Source organism: Nymphaea colorata, chromosome 8, assembly GCF_008831285.2.
Source record: "Nymphaea colorata isolate Beijing-Zhang1983 chromosome 8, ASM883128v2, whole genome shotgun sequence".
Lineage (NCBI taxonomy): Eukaryota > Viridiplantae > Streptophyta > Magnoliopsida > Nymphaeales > Nymphaeaceae > Nymphaea > Nymphaea colorata.
Window position 1 is genome coordinate 22,770,373 of NC_045145.1, and position 13,632 is coordinate 22,784,004.

At 37.0% G+C, this 13,632-nt stretch overlaps 1 protein-coding gene across 1 annotated transcript; it reads left to right on the top strand.

Moving 5' to 3' along the window:
- Positions 1–2,151: 2,151 nt before the first annotated feature.
- LOC116258879 (protein RRP6-like 1) lies at positions 2,152–13,507 on the top strand. The gene is made up of 15 exons (XM_031636319.2): positions 2,152–2,959; positions 5,221–5,376; positions 5,851–6,009; positions 6,694–6,777; positions 7,366–7,445; positions 9,196–9,246; positions 9,357–9,462; positions 11,078–11,160; positions 11,243–11,288; positions 11,395–11,482; positions 11,620–11,789; positions 11,860–11,956; positions 12,092–12,288; positions 12,412–12,531; positions 12,706–13,507. Exons 1-15 carry the CDS (start codon positions 2,318–2,320, stop codon positions 13,366–13,368), a joined length of 2,742 nt encoding a protein of 913 aa, XP_031492179.1. The 5' UTR covers positions 2,152–2,317; the 3' UTR covers positions 13,369–13,507.
- The last annotated feature ends 125 nt before the right edge of the window (positions 13,508–13,632 follow it).

Below are 13,632 nucleotides of genomic sequence, written 5' to 3' on the forward strand. Positions count from 1 at the left end.
GAAATATATATATCAAACACCTTGTTTTTAAACATTTTTGTGTTCACCCAAAGGGCAGGTCGACATCCCGATGTCGTCTAATTAAGCCAGGGAACTTAAAACCTTCTAAAAACAAGCATATTTGTTTCTTTAACTATGTACTTTAAATTCAAATTTCAAAAAAGTTTGTGTGCTTTTTCATTCTTTAGCGAAAAAAAAAACATTTGCATTTATGAGTGGTAATTTTAAAATTTTTTATTTCTAGAGTTGCATTTTAAAATTCAGTGTAGATAATGTACGTTTTGTTTACAACAAAAAATTATTCAATGGCAGATAATCAGTTTTTTTTTTTTAAAAAAAAAATCTTAAGCATATATGTATAACAATTCGAAGTTTTTAATTAAAAATAATTTTAACAGAAATTTTGAAATTATTTTAAGGATAGCTACTCTTGTAATTTATCTATAATGCAAATAAAAATGACATTGGGGACACGAAATATGCCTCAAGCGACACTTTTCAAAACACTATTACGAGCGCTTCTTTTGCCCTTAAGCCCACTTCATTGAGTTAGTTTGGACTCAATAAATTAATAATTTAAAAAATTTTAATTTTCAGTGTAAGTTTATTAAAAACAAGGAAAATATACTTAATTAACGAATAATTATAAATTTGTTCTTTATCTAGTCAAATATTAATTAAGTAAAAAACACATTTTTTAACCTCATAACCAATACAAAAGAAAATATACTTTGCGAATATGTAAGTTTGTCTCGTCTAACTTATTTTTATCAACATTTTTTGGGTACAGACTCACAACTTAGGTACAATTAAGGATATTGCTTTTAAAGTCTTAACATAGCTGGTTGGGTATGAAGTCGCACAAAAAAACAGGTACTTGGTTCGATTTGTATTAGTTTTATTCTCTTGAACTGCAAACAATTAGATCGGGGCACTCTACCTTAGTAAGTATATTGAAAAAAGGGGAATGGAGTGCTTCTTTTTTTAAACCGTTGGTTGTTAGCCTCCCACTTACTCCAATCCAAGGACATGCTGCTTCTGGTAATGATGCGCTTCTTTTGTCATTAGCAAAAAAGTTAGGAAATCTTTAATTGAAATATCAAAGCCTTACGTCTAATTATATTTTGCAGTTATATACCTATATATATTGAAAAATACATGTATGTAATATATGGATATAAATTAGTCGTATGCATTAAAAAAAAAGTTTAAAAAAGAGTTTTAATACACTTACACAAGCCTCACCATTTGAATATGGTAAAAGTTGGCTAGAGCTCAAAATTTGGGATTTTTTTTTTTGTATAAAAAAGCAAATTGTTAGGTTTCAACCTTTCTTTTTGCACCAAAAATAATTCCAGGTCCCTGTTTTAAAATGTATTAAGCGAATCCGAATCCGCAAAAAACAGGCTCTTTGGTTGGTAAGTAATCAGAACATTGTTGGTCGTCAATCTATCTCAACTTCCATCAATAAAACAATTCATCAGCTCCTAAAATATGCAAGAAAGAAGAAATTATTTACAAAAACGATATTGTAAATGACGATGGTTGTACCTAAAACGAGTTTAGATCTTAGAGGTCTGTTGATGGTCGATTGCTCAACTTCGTATCAGATTGAATTTAAATTGCTTAAACGTTTGATTAACAGTCTTAAATATTTTAAGTTGCATATATAAAAGGATTATATCTAGGTTCCATATGATTAGTGGCTTGCCAAATTCCAACTTATGAACTGTTTCTCAAATCAGAGGTTATCAAATGCCCCAAAAATTTTGTTATCATTCTTAAATATTTTAAGTTGCATCTAAAAAAGGATTAGGTCTAGGTTCCATATGATTAGTGACTTGCCAAGTTCCGACATATGGACTTATTGCACTTAATCTATGTATATTGACATCCATACACTAATAAATTCATTTAAGATTTTTTATTAGCTGTGTCTTACCGGATCTGGATTCAGATCTGGTTACGAGTCTCTCAAACCTGGAAGCCCATTCTGGAGCCATCTGGATCGGGTTTAGTTCAGAAAGCTTGACGAAACGGAGGATGCCCATACGTCAGATGAAAAATGCTGGACTTGATCTCTGAGTGCGCTCGGAAGTTAACTAGCTATTTATTAATAGTGACACGAACCGAAGCTGCCCCTGGCCGAAGCTTCTCGCTCTGTGTCACTGTAAGAACAGAGAAAGCGGAGGAGTAGGGGGACAGAGACGGCGGTAAATCGAGTCTTCTTCCTCAACCACCGCAAGGCAAAAACCCTAACCCTAATCTTGGTCCAAGCAGAGGAAGAAAGAAGTACAAAGAATCCTAAAAAGGTGTAATGGAGGAGAATTCCGACGCCGACAAAGCCGCCGCCATGCAGAATCTCGTTGCCGGCAAGCTCGCGGCGTCGGTGTCGCGCCTCTCCGGCTCATCCCGGACACTCCCTCATGGCCGCGACTTCCATTTCTATCGAAACTTCCAAGAGTTCAGGAACCCCATCAAGGAGCTGTCAGAGACGTCGACGGCCCTTCTCAGGGAGATTGGCGCGTCTCCGCTTCTCTGGGGCGGCCATCCCCCGGCCTCGGCCTTCCCGTCGGACCCAGACGACGCTTATGACTGGCTCGTCGACGTCCATGATGATGTCTTGGAGCGGCTTGCAATGTCTCTTGACGAGTTCTGGAGGATGAAGAAGAATATGGGAGGGATGGAGAGGGAGGAGTTCGAGGGAGGTTTTCAGACTGTTTATGGGAAGAAGAAGAAGAAGAAGGAAGCTGACACGGCGGGGTATTTGGCTTCCGGTGGCGACTTGGAGGCGAATAAGACGAAGGCGCCTGGAGGCCGTACACGTATGCCGTTCCATGTCCCCAGTATTCCGCGATCGCAAGATGAATTCCATATCTGGGTTGATAATTCGAACGAGCCGTTCAATCATGTATGGTTGGAGAAGAGCGAGGATGGGTCGAGATACATACATCCCTTGGTATGATACAGTTTGTTGCTCGTTAATTAATTATTTATGCGTCAGATTTCTGCGCTAAAAGTAAAACCTCTCCATTCACAGTTCTTGAAATTTCTTGTGTGGTACACTGTTTGATCGTCCCCATTTGTCCAAATAAGGAAGGATGCAATGGGCAAATCGCATCGTGCTGAATACTCTCCCATCTTGTCCATATTTTGCCGGCAAGCGGGTTTTCTTTATGCGATCGTTGGGTTTGCTTCGTAATGCGTAACGACGTGGAGGTGCTGTGTTTCCCGGTTTCATGGTTCCTTGATTTCACTAGTTTATGGTTTACTTAACTTCACTGTTCTATTGGTTCTTCAATTTTTACACTTTCACGGTTTGGGCTTCATGGGTCTTTATTTTTTGCATGACGTTTATTGGATACAATCCTTCGGTAGTCTGGTACTGTGGTGCATCTCACTATGTTTTACAATTTCCTGCACTCAGATTGCCCTATGTTCTCTAGCAAAGATGTTATACTTCTACGAGCTCTCCCCTCAGATGCTTTTTTTGTATGGGTTGTCTATAGAAACCACAAATTGGATCGGGTGCTATGGGCTTTCTCAATCATGATAACTTGGTGTGTAGAAAGATTCATGGAGTGCTTAAGCAACCTGCATACACCTTTTTGGACCATTCAGAGCTTATCTTTTACTAAAAGGATCATGTAGATCACAGTTGTTAATATGGTTAACAAAATAGAGAAGAGAAAAAAGTTCAAAATGGATGGTTTCTGCTAAAGGGTAATAAGAGTATTGTTTTCTTGCCTTTTGATGGGGGTATCATTTGTTATGCTTCTTCAACATATATGGAGTTATAGGTCTTTACGATGGTTTCTGCGAGAGGGTAATAAGATAACAGTTTTTCCTTACCCATGAGTGTGAGTAATTGTTTATCGTGGTTCGTATGTTTTTACATGAGGTTATAGGTCTTCAGCAATATTCATTTATCTGAGTATGCACATTTAATATTGATTGTAGATGAGGTGTAATGCATGTGAGGCAAGCTTTATGAAACCATAAACCAATATGGAGGGAGTGTGATTTTGCTTAAGCAACCACCGTGTAGAAAAGTTAGTCTATGCTGCAGGCATACAGTGGGTATTAGAAAAAATATTTGTTATTTATATATGATGTTTGCATACTGTGGATACCTTTAGTGGATACCATTATTTGCAGATTGAATGCTTGTATGTGTGTTGCACCCACATGCATGTAGTCACCAACTTTCTTGAATTCCTTGACTATTCTGGACATTTTGCATGCAAATGGTCACACATGATGCAGCAAATTCTTCCTCTATGCCCATGTGCATGTGCACGTGAACGTTCAAGCAATCTGTGCATGCATGTCTGTTCAAAACACATGGTAAATATTGCACTGTATTTGTTAGCATGCATAGCTGGATGTGATTCCTATTTCTGAACTGACACTTGGGGTTCAAGCTGCGTGATGTTTATTTAGATTTGCAACATTCCATTTGTTAATTTGTAGCTTTCAGTCAACAGTTTATTAAGTTTTTCCTTTTGTAGAACAAAATTCATTCAATTTGGTTAGTTCAAATTCGATTAGCCTCACATGGTAATTAACATGATGGTGTAAACGGCAAAACATCATCACAATATGTGTGGTGTTACTTTGTTTTGTGAAATGAACAGTTTCTAGCTTTGCAGTTGAAAAACTTATAGATTTGTATTATTAGATATTCCATTTCCCTCCTTGTACGATGCAGTTTGCGAGATTGTTGGGATGAAAATTGCTTCTTTTTCACTTTGATAAGAAAATGTCAAGCACCGAAGTCATGCTTGACATTTCTAATTTCCAGGTTGCAGAGATCTACTATTAGGATCTGAATGAATGTTTTGGTGGGTAGCTTGTAGTTCTCGTAATGTTCTTGTTGTTTTCATTGCTTTCAGTCTAACCTCACAATCTGCAAGGCTTTGATTAGGATTTTTATTTTGTTGCTTTTGTTTCATACATTTATCTAAACTGAGAATTCAGAAGGTTTATTTAGGGCTTTGCTTTTTTGTTACTTTTGTTTCTTATGTTATAGATTACATTTTGCCAACTAAGGCTTCTAATTGTTTGTGTTGACCTTTTATCCTTCTTTTTCTAGCTTAATTAGTTCCCAAGGTCTGGTTTGTAGCTAATCAAATGCTATGCATCCTCTTCTGTCTTACGCAATTCCAGTATTATTAGGTGTCTTTTTTTGGCCTTTCATGACCTAGTTCATATTTGCAGGAAAAATACTCTCCACAGGACTTTGTTGATAGAGATGTTCAAGCCATCAAGCCAATATTGCCACTTCCTTTGGCGGATACACCATTTACACTGGTTGAGGATGTTCGTCTTTTGAAAGCTTTGGCTGCCAAGTTGCACGATGCCAGTGAGTTTGCTGTAAGGACTGTTGACTGTGTTTCTTAATGGTTGTTATGAGCTGTTATTTAATTCACTGTGATTTTGAGTTTTATGTTTTGCACATATGTTCTTTTTGACATATTCATCTATGATAAATACTCCCTCTTATGAAGCTATGCTTTTCTTGATAACACATATTTGCACACAAACATATGCATGCCTACAGTTGCTTAATAGTTAGAGGCTATACCTCCTTTGTCTTTGATGTTGGAACTTGGAAGCTTCTTAATCGTTATTAGTACATGTGCCAATTTATTGTGTTTTTTCATTTACTTCAGTCTCAAGACTCTGAACTGATGCTCTGCATTTTCTACTTAATCATATGTCATTACAGATGATTATGCATGATGGGATGCATTTGTTCTTGATATTGATTTTATAGGCTTTCCTCTTTGTTTCAGCAATTGTGATATCTCACTTGTATATTTCTTGATTATTTTCTTCTTTGTATAGGTTGATTTGGAACACAATCAGTACCGGACATTTCAAGGGCTTACTTGCTTGATGCAAATATCCACAAGATCAGAGGACTTTGTGGTTGATACTTTGAAGCTGCGTGATCATATTGGTCCTCATCTAAGGGATGCTTTTTCTGATCCTTCCAAGAGGAAGGTGCTTTTTTTTACATTATTTTATTATTTTTTATTATTATATCCTGTCAATCTACTCGATAATGTCTTAGCTATTTCTTTTTATTCTTATGGGCATCGTTTGGACCAAATAAATGGCTCTGCTGTAGGCTTTTACTAGTCAGTACAAACCATGGGCACACATATTTTTATGTTTTTTTGATGGCGAGTCAAGAGAGAGAGAGAGAGTGCCCTTTTAGACCTTACCTTTCATGTCTTTATAAATTTATTTGTTTTGCTTGTATTTTGCGTATATTACAAAAATAGACTCAAACTTTTAAAAGCTTATAGATCATACAAAACATTTTTTATATTTTATGAAGTTAGTTAAGTTGTCATTGTTTAGACTTTAAATTTAAATTAAATTATTTATGGTTGTTTTTATCATCCCTAATACAATATTTTTGTCATTTTATTTAATTATTTATTTTTATGTCTTTTTGTTAGTTTCTCATTTATTTTTTTACCTAGTTTTTTTTCATTTTTTAAAGAATTGCTGAGATTTTTTGAGAAAAACAACTTTGAAGAATGCCCGGTAAAAATCCCCCTGTAAAAAGCCGAGAACAATATTTGTGGCTATGGTTCTAACAAGAGCACCTTTTTGGGTGCGCTTGTCCCACATGGTCTTTCTGCAAGGTTTGACTGTTTGGTCCTTTTTTTTCCTCAGGTCATGCATGGAGCTGATCGAGATGTTTTATGGCTTCAAAGGGACTTCAGTATATACGTTTGCAATCTGTTTGACACTCAACAGGTTTTAAATCTTGAATCATCATTCTGTTGTATGTTGCAGGTCCTGTTTTGATGCTTAAATGCGAAGATGTTGTTAACATAGCTTTTACTGAAATAATCTAATGGGAATTGATGTCCAGATGTCCTGCCTAGCATTGTTTAGTATTACTTTGACGAGGTGGGAACATCCAGACAATCCATTCAGTTATTTTTGTTAATTTTTTAACCCATTTGGAAGTTTGTCCAAGCTTTAGAGCTGCTGTTGGGCATAATGGTACTGTGTTCTTGTTAAACTCTTTTGGTGCCATGTCAAACATGATCGCCACTTTGACTTGAGATGATCACCTTTTCTATCTTGACAGTAGTATTGGTGGTTTGGTGATTGAATGGTTGCATTTGTCTTTACTTTAATAATTTAATTGCTTACATTTGGATGGCTTTCTAAGTTTTACAATTACTGTTGGGTGTAAGTTTTTCTGTGCCTTTTTCTTGAAAATGTTCTATACTGTCTTAAACATGAGTGCTATTTTGGTTTGAAAGGATCATTTTGACATTTTAACATTAGAATTGGTGACTTGGTCAATAAATTTTTGTGTTTATTGATGTATAGGCATCACGTCTTTTGCAACTGGAGAGAAACAGTTTAGAGCATCTCCTGGGTCACTTCTGTGAAGTGACTGCCAACAAAGAGTAACTTCTGCACCACAACCTGTTAACTTTTTTTTTTTTTGGTATGTTTGTATTTTCTTGGATCAATCTGTTTGTCTATTCTTTTATATGGCTTTGGTGCAAAGTTATTGGGAAGTTTTATTTGTTAGAGACCTACCGAATATAAGCAAGAATGCATTTTCATCACATTTTGGCATACAATATCAATCAAACTGATGGTGGAATGTTGATTTTTGATCTGCAATTTCCTTTCACATGGATAATCCTGTTTTATGTTTCCCTTAATAAAAGCTGAGACAGTAATGAAAAAGCGATCACAGTTTAACCATGGTAAAACTTAGTTAGTTGAGACTCTGTTGATGAGTTGCTTGCCTATGTATCATTAACTAAGTGCATATATTATTTGGCTTACCTAGAGAATCTTAGTTACTAGAATGATTAATGGTTCTAAAAATGTCGCATTATTATCATCATTTTGAAATGAGGTTATAAACAACTGATAAGTGGGACACTTTAGAAACTGATTTTGTGAAGGTGTGGTCTTTGTCTTTCTGTGACATATTGAATAGGTTTCCCATTTCAGTCTAATGCTTTATTTTAAGCAAGTGGTTGGGTGCCTTAAGCAGGAAGGAGATATCAAATCTGGTTGAGCTCTGAATATCAGATTTTTTTTGGGAAATGCAAACTTTGTAGCACTGACATCTGACTTGTGTGGTGCCGATTTGTTCAACATAACTGCCAAGCATGTAGAAAGTTATTAGTCTACACTTTAGTTGTGAAAATTCTGACTAGTCCATCAAGTCGGTTATTGACTGACTTGTGTTTCAAACCTAGGTCAGAATTTTTGGGAAGTGCAAACTTTCTAGCACCGGGGTCTGATACGTGTGGGTGCAACCAATTTGTCCAACTTAACTGTGCAAGTATGTACAAAGTTATTTGTCTACACTTAGTTGTCTAAATCCTGACCAGTTGGTAAAGTCGGTTGTTGACTGACTTGTGTTTCAAACCAACGACCTATCAGATTTTTTTGAAGTGCAAAGTTTGTTGTTTTCATGGGGCATAGCATAAGACAAGGATATCACTTTACCTATGCATCTGGATGCAAACCTGTTCTTCACCTTAATACATGCTGCTTATTGCCATATTATGCATATCATGTGGATTTTTATAGCAGATTCTCAACTGTTCTACTTTCAATTGATACTGAAAAAGCTTTTATATAACATGATTTCATCCTACAAATGCCACCTGCAACTGCTAGTAATAATTCTTCCGGACATGTTGACAACAATTCTCAAAATGTGGTACCTTATTTGTTAACTGTTCTGAAGTCTGTGACAGTAGTTTGCCTGTTGCAGTCTCTTTTTGCTGTTAGGAAGATGGAGGTACTAATATTGACATCGATGATTCACAAAGTTATGTTGATTTTCAATGAGTAAGGAGTGACACATTAAAAACCTTTGGACCCTCATATAAGTTCTGAACAAGATGTGCCAAAAATTTTGATCAACATGAATGTATAAAGTAAATACTAAGACATCCTTCTATTTGCTTCATATGTTGAGGCTGTTAAATGTTGTTGAAAGCATGAGAAGGGTCCCCCTAATTGTACTTTAGATGGCGTGAAGTCCTTGTCATTCTTAATAAATAAATAAACCTATCTTCTTTTTCCGAGAGTCAAAATTTGGTTCTTATAACTTGATAGTGTTTGTTGTAAGAGATGCATGAAGTATGAGGATTAACTTCTTCTCTCTTCTGTCCGTTTATTCAGATATCAGACTGCGGATTGGCGATTGAGGCCTTTGCCTGACGAGATGATCAAGTAATGAGTGTTTCATTGAGTGCCTTCCTATTCATTTTTTTGGTAACGCTAGTAAAGTGACATGAATTATTGTGTCCTACCTAATATTATCTGTTTCATCACGTTTGTAGATATGCCAGGGAAGACACACATTATCTATTATACATATATGACTTGATGCGAGTGAGGTTGACATCCACTAGCAATGTTGGTGAAAATAAGAATGATTTATTGGAAGTATGAAGCCTTCTCTGTTTTGTTTTTCTGCAATAGAATTGACCATGTGGAAAGAGGCTGCTAATGTCCAACCTAACTACAGATAATTGTTTCGTACTTGATTTATTGAGTAGTCCACTCCAGGCCCCAAAATCCTGGGGATGCTACTATCTTTAGCTTTTGCGTCTTCATGGAAATGAGTTCTTGAGAATGCTTCTGGGCTTTGTGTTACTGCTGAGTGCTGAATCTGCTGATGACTATATATCTTTCTAGCTTTGCCTCTGCATATATTCATATTTTAAAACATGGGGTGCCATACTTCAGTTTATCGATGATTTTTCTAAAAACTTGTATTTAATTCTGTAGTCTATTGCTCGACTTAAACTATGTATGTGCAATTAAAGTATTTCTTCCATATTTTCCATCAATTTTCCCCATTTTGAAGCACTTCTGGACATTTTAATATGTAAAAGCTAAAGTGTATCTCCAAGCTACAGTCCAAGTACTGCAGGCATTTGGCTACTGCGAGACTTTTTTTGGCCAATAAGTCTTAGTCAGTTCTAAGGCTATCTAAATGGAACAAAGAGAGGATAACATGCTGTAAACATGCACCTACGTGGCCAGCAACTTTTGACACGTATGGAAAACTTGATTCTCTGCTTCATGAGAGAAAAAGCTGCAAGTATGCTGCAAGATGTAATCATATGCAAAAATATCTTTTTCTTATGAGGATGGTCATGACTGATCCAATGATCCTCATTTATGAAATTAGCCAGGGGAGTAAAATGCGGAATGTGGTACGACTGGTACCCCTTAATAATAGATAGAAAGGAAGCTGATTAATACCATGCTGGCATGGAAAGCATGGCTGTCAGTTAAAAAACTGTTGTTGAAATGCATTCGTACCTCAAAGATTTCCTAACTAATCCTGTCTTTTCCTCTTCGTCGATTCATAGAGGCAATCAAATAGGTTGCCCCAGACCCTCCAAGCATGGAGTCAGTTTGTGACTTTGGTTTTGGATTGGCAATGCTACTTGGATGTGTCAACTGATTGTCTTGGGGAGACATTTAAAATTTACATTTAATGGAAAATAGACGTACAAGGCAGTAGGGTGTGATGCAAAAGTTCCATCTCCATCACAGCAAGCACACCCTAGATATGGAGACAGAGGTGTTGTGGGGTGTTTGTGGTGTTTTTTTTTTTTTTTGGTTGGAGGGGGGGGGGGGGGTGGAGGTGATGTGAGCAGTGTTTTTGTGGAGAGGACAGTCAAGAAGTTGTTGCCTTGCTAGAAGTGGATAGTTTGAGGGTGGGAAGGTTGGGGTTGGGGAGCATAGAATATTACTTTTCTAACTGCTGCATAATTTGTTCTGGCGCTCTCCTATTCATGTAACTGATTTGTACGTCTAAGTTAGCCATGTCTCCTAAGTTGGTGCTCATTGTGCCTGTTGCCTAAATTTATTTTTCTGTTTCCAGTAAGTATTTGATATGAACTATGAATCTGTGCATCTTTTTTGCTCATCCTTGTTGCAATTTAAATATAAAAAAATCTTTTCTCATGGTGGAAACGTGATTTGTTCATTTTGCATTATCTTGGCATCTCATTTACTAACCAATAAAGTTTTTACTAAAAAGCAGGTTTACATCCGCAGCTATGACATATGCATGCAACTATATGAAAAGGAGCTCCTGACAGATGCGTCATATCTTCATATATATGGGTCTTTTCTCTTGATCTTTTTGCTTTAGATGCTGGCTAATTATATCACTTCTTCAATATTTGAAATAATGCTCTTGACACAGGGTGCAAGATGCCGATCTTGATGCAAAGCAGCTTGCAGTAGTTTCGGTTAGTCCTGAATTTGTGTTTGTGCTATTTTCTTTCCTTTTCCTTTTTCATTATTTTTGAATTTACATGTGCTTGTGGTTCTAATAAACTTGGTCTGCTTGTGCAGGGACTCTATGAATGGAGAGATAAGGTTGCCCGTGCAGAGGATGAGAGTACAGGCTATGTATTGCCAAATAAAATTTTGCTTGAAATCGGTATTCAAAGATCTCAATGCAGTTCCCTATATAGAAACTAGCAATGCAGTTTTTGTAAATTTGTACCTTCTTCCTTACATAAGTTCTTAGTTTCTGCTATTGTTTTGACTATCTTTCTTGTTTCTTTGAATTTAAAGCCAGGGAAATGCCCGTCACTTCTAGGACTCTGCGAAGAATAATTAAATCAAAGCATACACTTGTTGAACATAATCTTGGTGCTGTTGTTCAAGTGATCAAGAGTTCAATGGAAAATGCAGCTGCTTTTGAAAGTGCTTCTGAACAATTGAAAAATGGGCGCATGGAAATTGTAAGACTCCCTTTTATCAACTTACAGGTGCGTATCTGTTTGATATCTAAAACTTGTTCTTATTTGACAGGTACGCCAGTTAAATGAGGAGACAGGAGTATCCAACCCTGAATCATTAGATGCTCCCCAGGACCCTACAAATTTATCTCTTCAAACAATACGTAAAGGTAAGTGGTCTGTTGTTTTGGGTTATTTCTCGTTTGAGAGAGAGAAAGAACCAAAAATTCAGTTCAGTATTAAAAAAAAAAAATCCACCCTCAATGGGAACAGGATTTGAGTTTTACAATGTTGGCAACCTTCAGGTGAACCATTTTCTGGGCAATACTCGTCGGAAGATAGATTACCTTCTGATTCAAAGGGGCTTGTATCCTCATTTGTGGCAACTCGTGATGCTGGGGGAATTAATCAGGTTGCGAGCCAGAGTCCACCTGAGAAGGTATCAAATTTGCATTCAGGGAGGTTGAATGAGAGCACGGAGTCATTGCCACTGCTCAAGCACGTATGTTTGTTGGCTAATTCTTCTGAAATTATTTATTATGGTTGTTATTCTGCTTTAAGTTGTGTACTTCTGGTCTTCATGCCTTCATGGTATTGAACCAACTTTAATAAAATCTCTTTGCAGATCGATGTGGCTTCCATTCCTGTGCTAAAGAAACCAAGCCGGTCTTTTGGAGCATTGTTAGGAAACCCATTATCAAAAAGAAAATTGGGAGATGATTCGAAAGTACATCCTGCAGGGCAGGTAATAGATGAGGAGGAAAACATAATTCTCAGCATCACTTTTTTCTGAAGCACTGTGTTGTGTAAATTCTCTGGCTAACCTTTGAAATGAAAAAATTTATTGCAATTGCCTATTCACTATCTACAAGGTGATTGCATTCTGAGAAATTGGATTGTTTTCTTTCACTTTCTGAAGGCGCATTCTGTGGTAGAACAAATCAAATCTTCTGTGGTCCTTCCATTCCACAAGTTCGCTGGTGAAAATGAACGCATTACTTCTGCACCGGAGAGCAGCATGGATGAGGTTGAAGCTTCACCTCTTCACGTTGAAGAACCCAAAATCGACAACTTGGCAGATATTATACCATTGGAAAATTCTCCAGAATTGTCATCCGAAAATTCATTGGCGGATAAAGAGACTAAACACAGGGGATGGTTTCCACCCTGCATGGGGAAGACAGAGAGTGGACGTGGCAAAGATGAACAGATTGAAACAGCAGATGTTTCCATGTCAGATTTGTCCTCTAGTTTCAGAAAGTGCTTTCAATCTGTCACTCCAGAAAAACTTCCCAACAGCCAAGATGAGCGCTCACCATCTGCAAGTGATGACGGCTTAAAGTTTAAGCCTTTTGACTATGCTGCAGCGAGGCAACGGATGCAGCTTATCAATAATAACGATGCTCCCAGTTCCGAGGATAAAGAATGCAGAAATGGGGTCAAGGATTTCGGGAACTCTAAAAACAAGGCCAGCCAGCATGTGCGTCGACTAGCCGGAGAAGATGGAAAGAGGGATAATCGAGCACCAAGACGTAGGCAAGCTTTTCCGGCTTCGGGTAATCGGAGTGCGACATTTAGGTAGCTTGATGAATTTGACGATTTGTAATAGTGTGCATTTAACAAGCTGAGGCTTGTTGGTGCACACGGTCTTTTCATAGTTTTATTTTTCTAGAAGTGTAGTTAGGAACAAGATTTAAGTGAAATCAAGCGATTAAAGTCCAGCTAGTTTTGATTGTCGATTACCTCTCTCTCTCTCTCTCGCAATGTATATATATATATATATATATATATAGAGGTTGCTTTCATGTAATGTTCTGCCATTATCGAATACTGGATAGAATGAACA

Excerpts from the sequence above, each read along its gene's own strand:
- LOC116258879 (XM_031636319.2), top strand. The coding sequence starts at position 2,318 with ATGGAGGAGAATTCCGACGCCGACAAAGCCGCCGCCATGCAGAATCTC. Across the intron at positions 6,778-7,365 it reads ATCTGTTTGACACTCAACAG|GCATCACGTCTTTTGCAACT; the intron begins GTTTTAAATCTT and ends ATTGATGTATAG. Across the intron at positions 7,446-9,195 it reads GAAGTGACTGCCAACAAAGA|ATATCAGACTGCGGATTGGC; the intron begins GTAACTTCTGCA and ends CCGTTTATTCAG.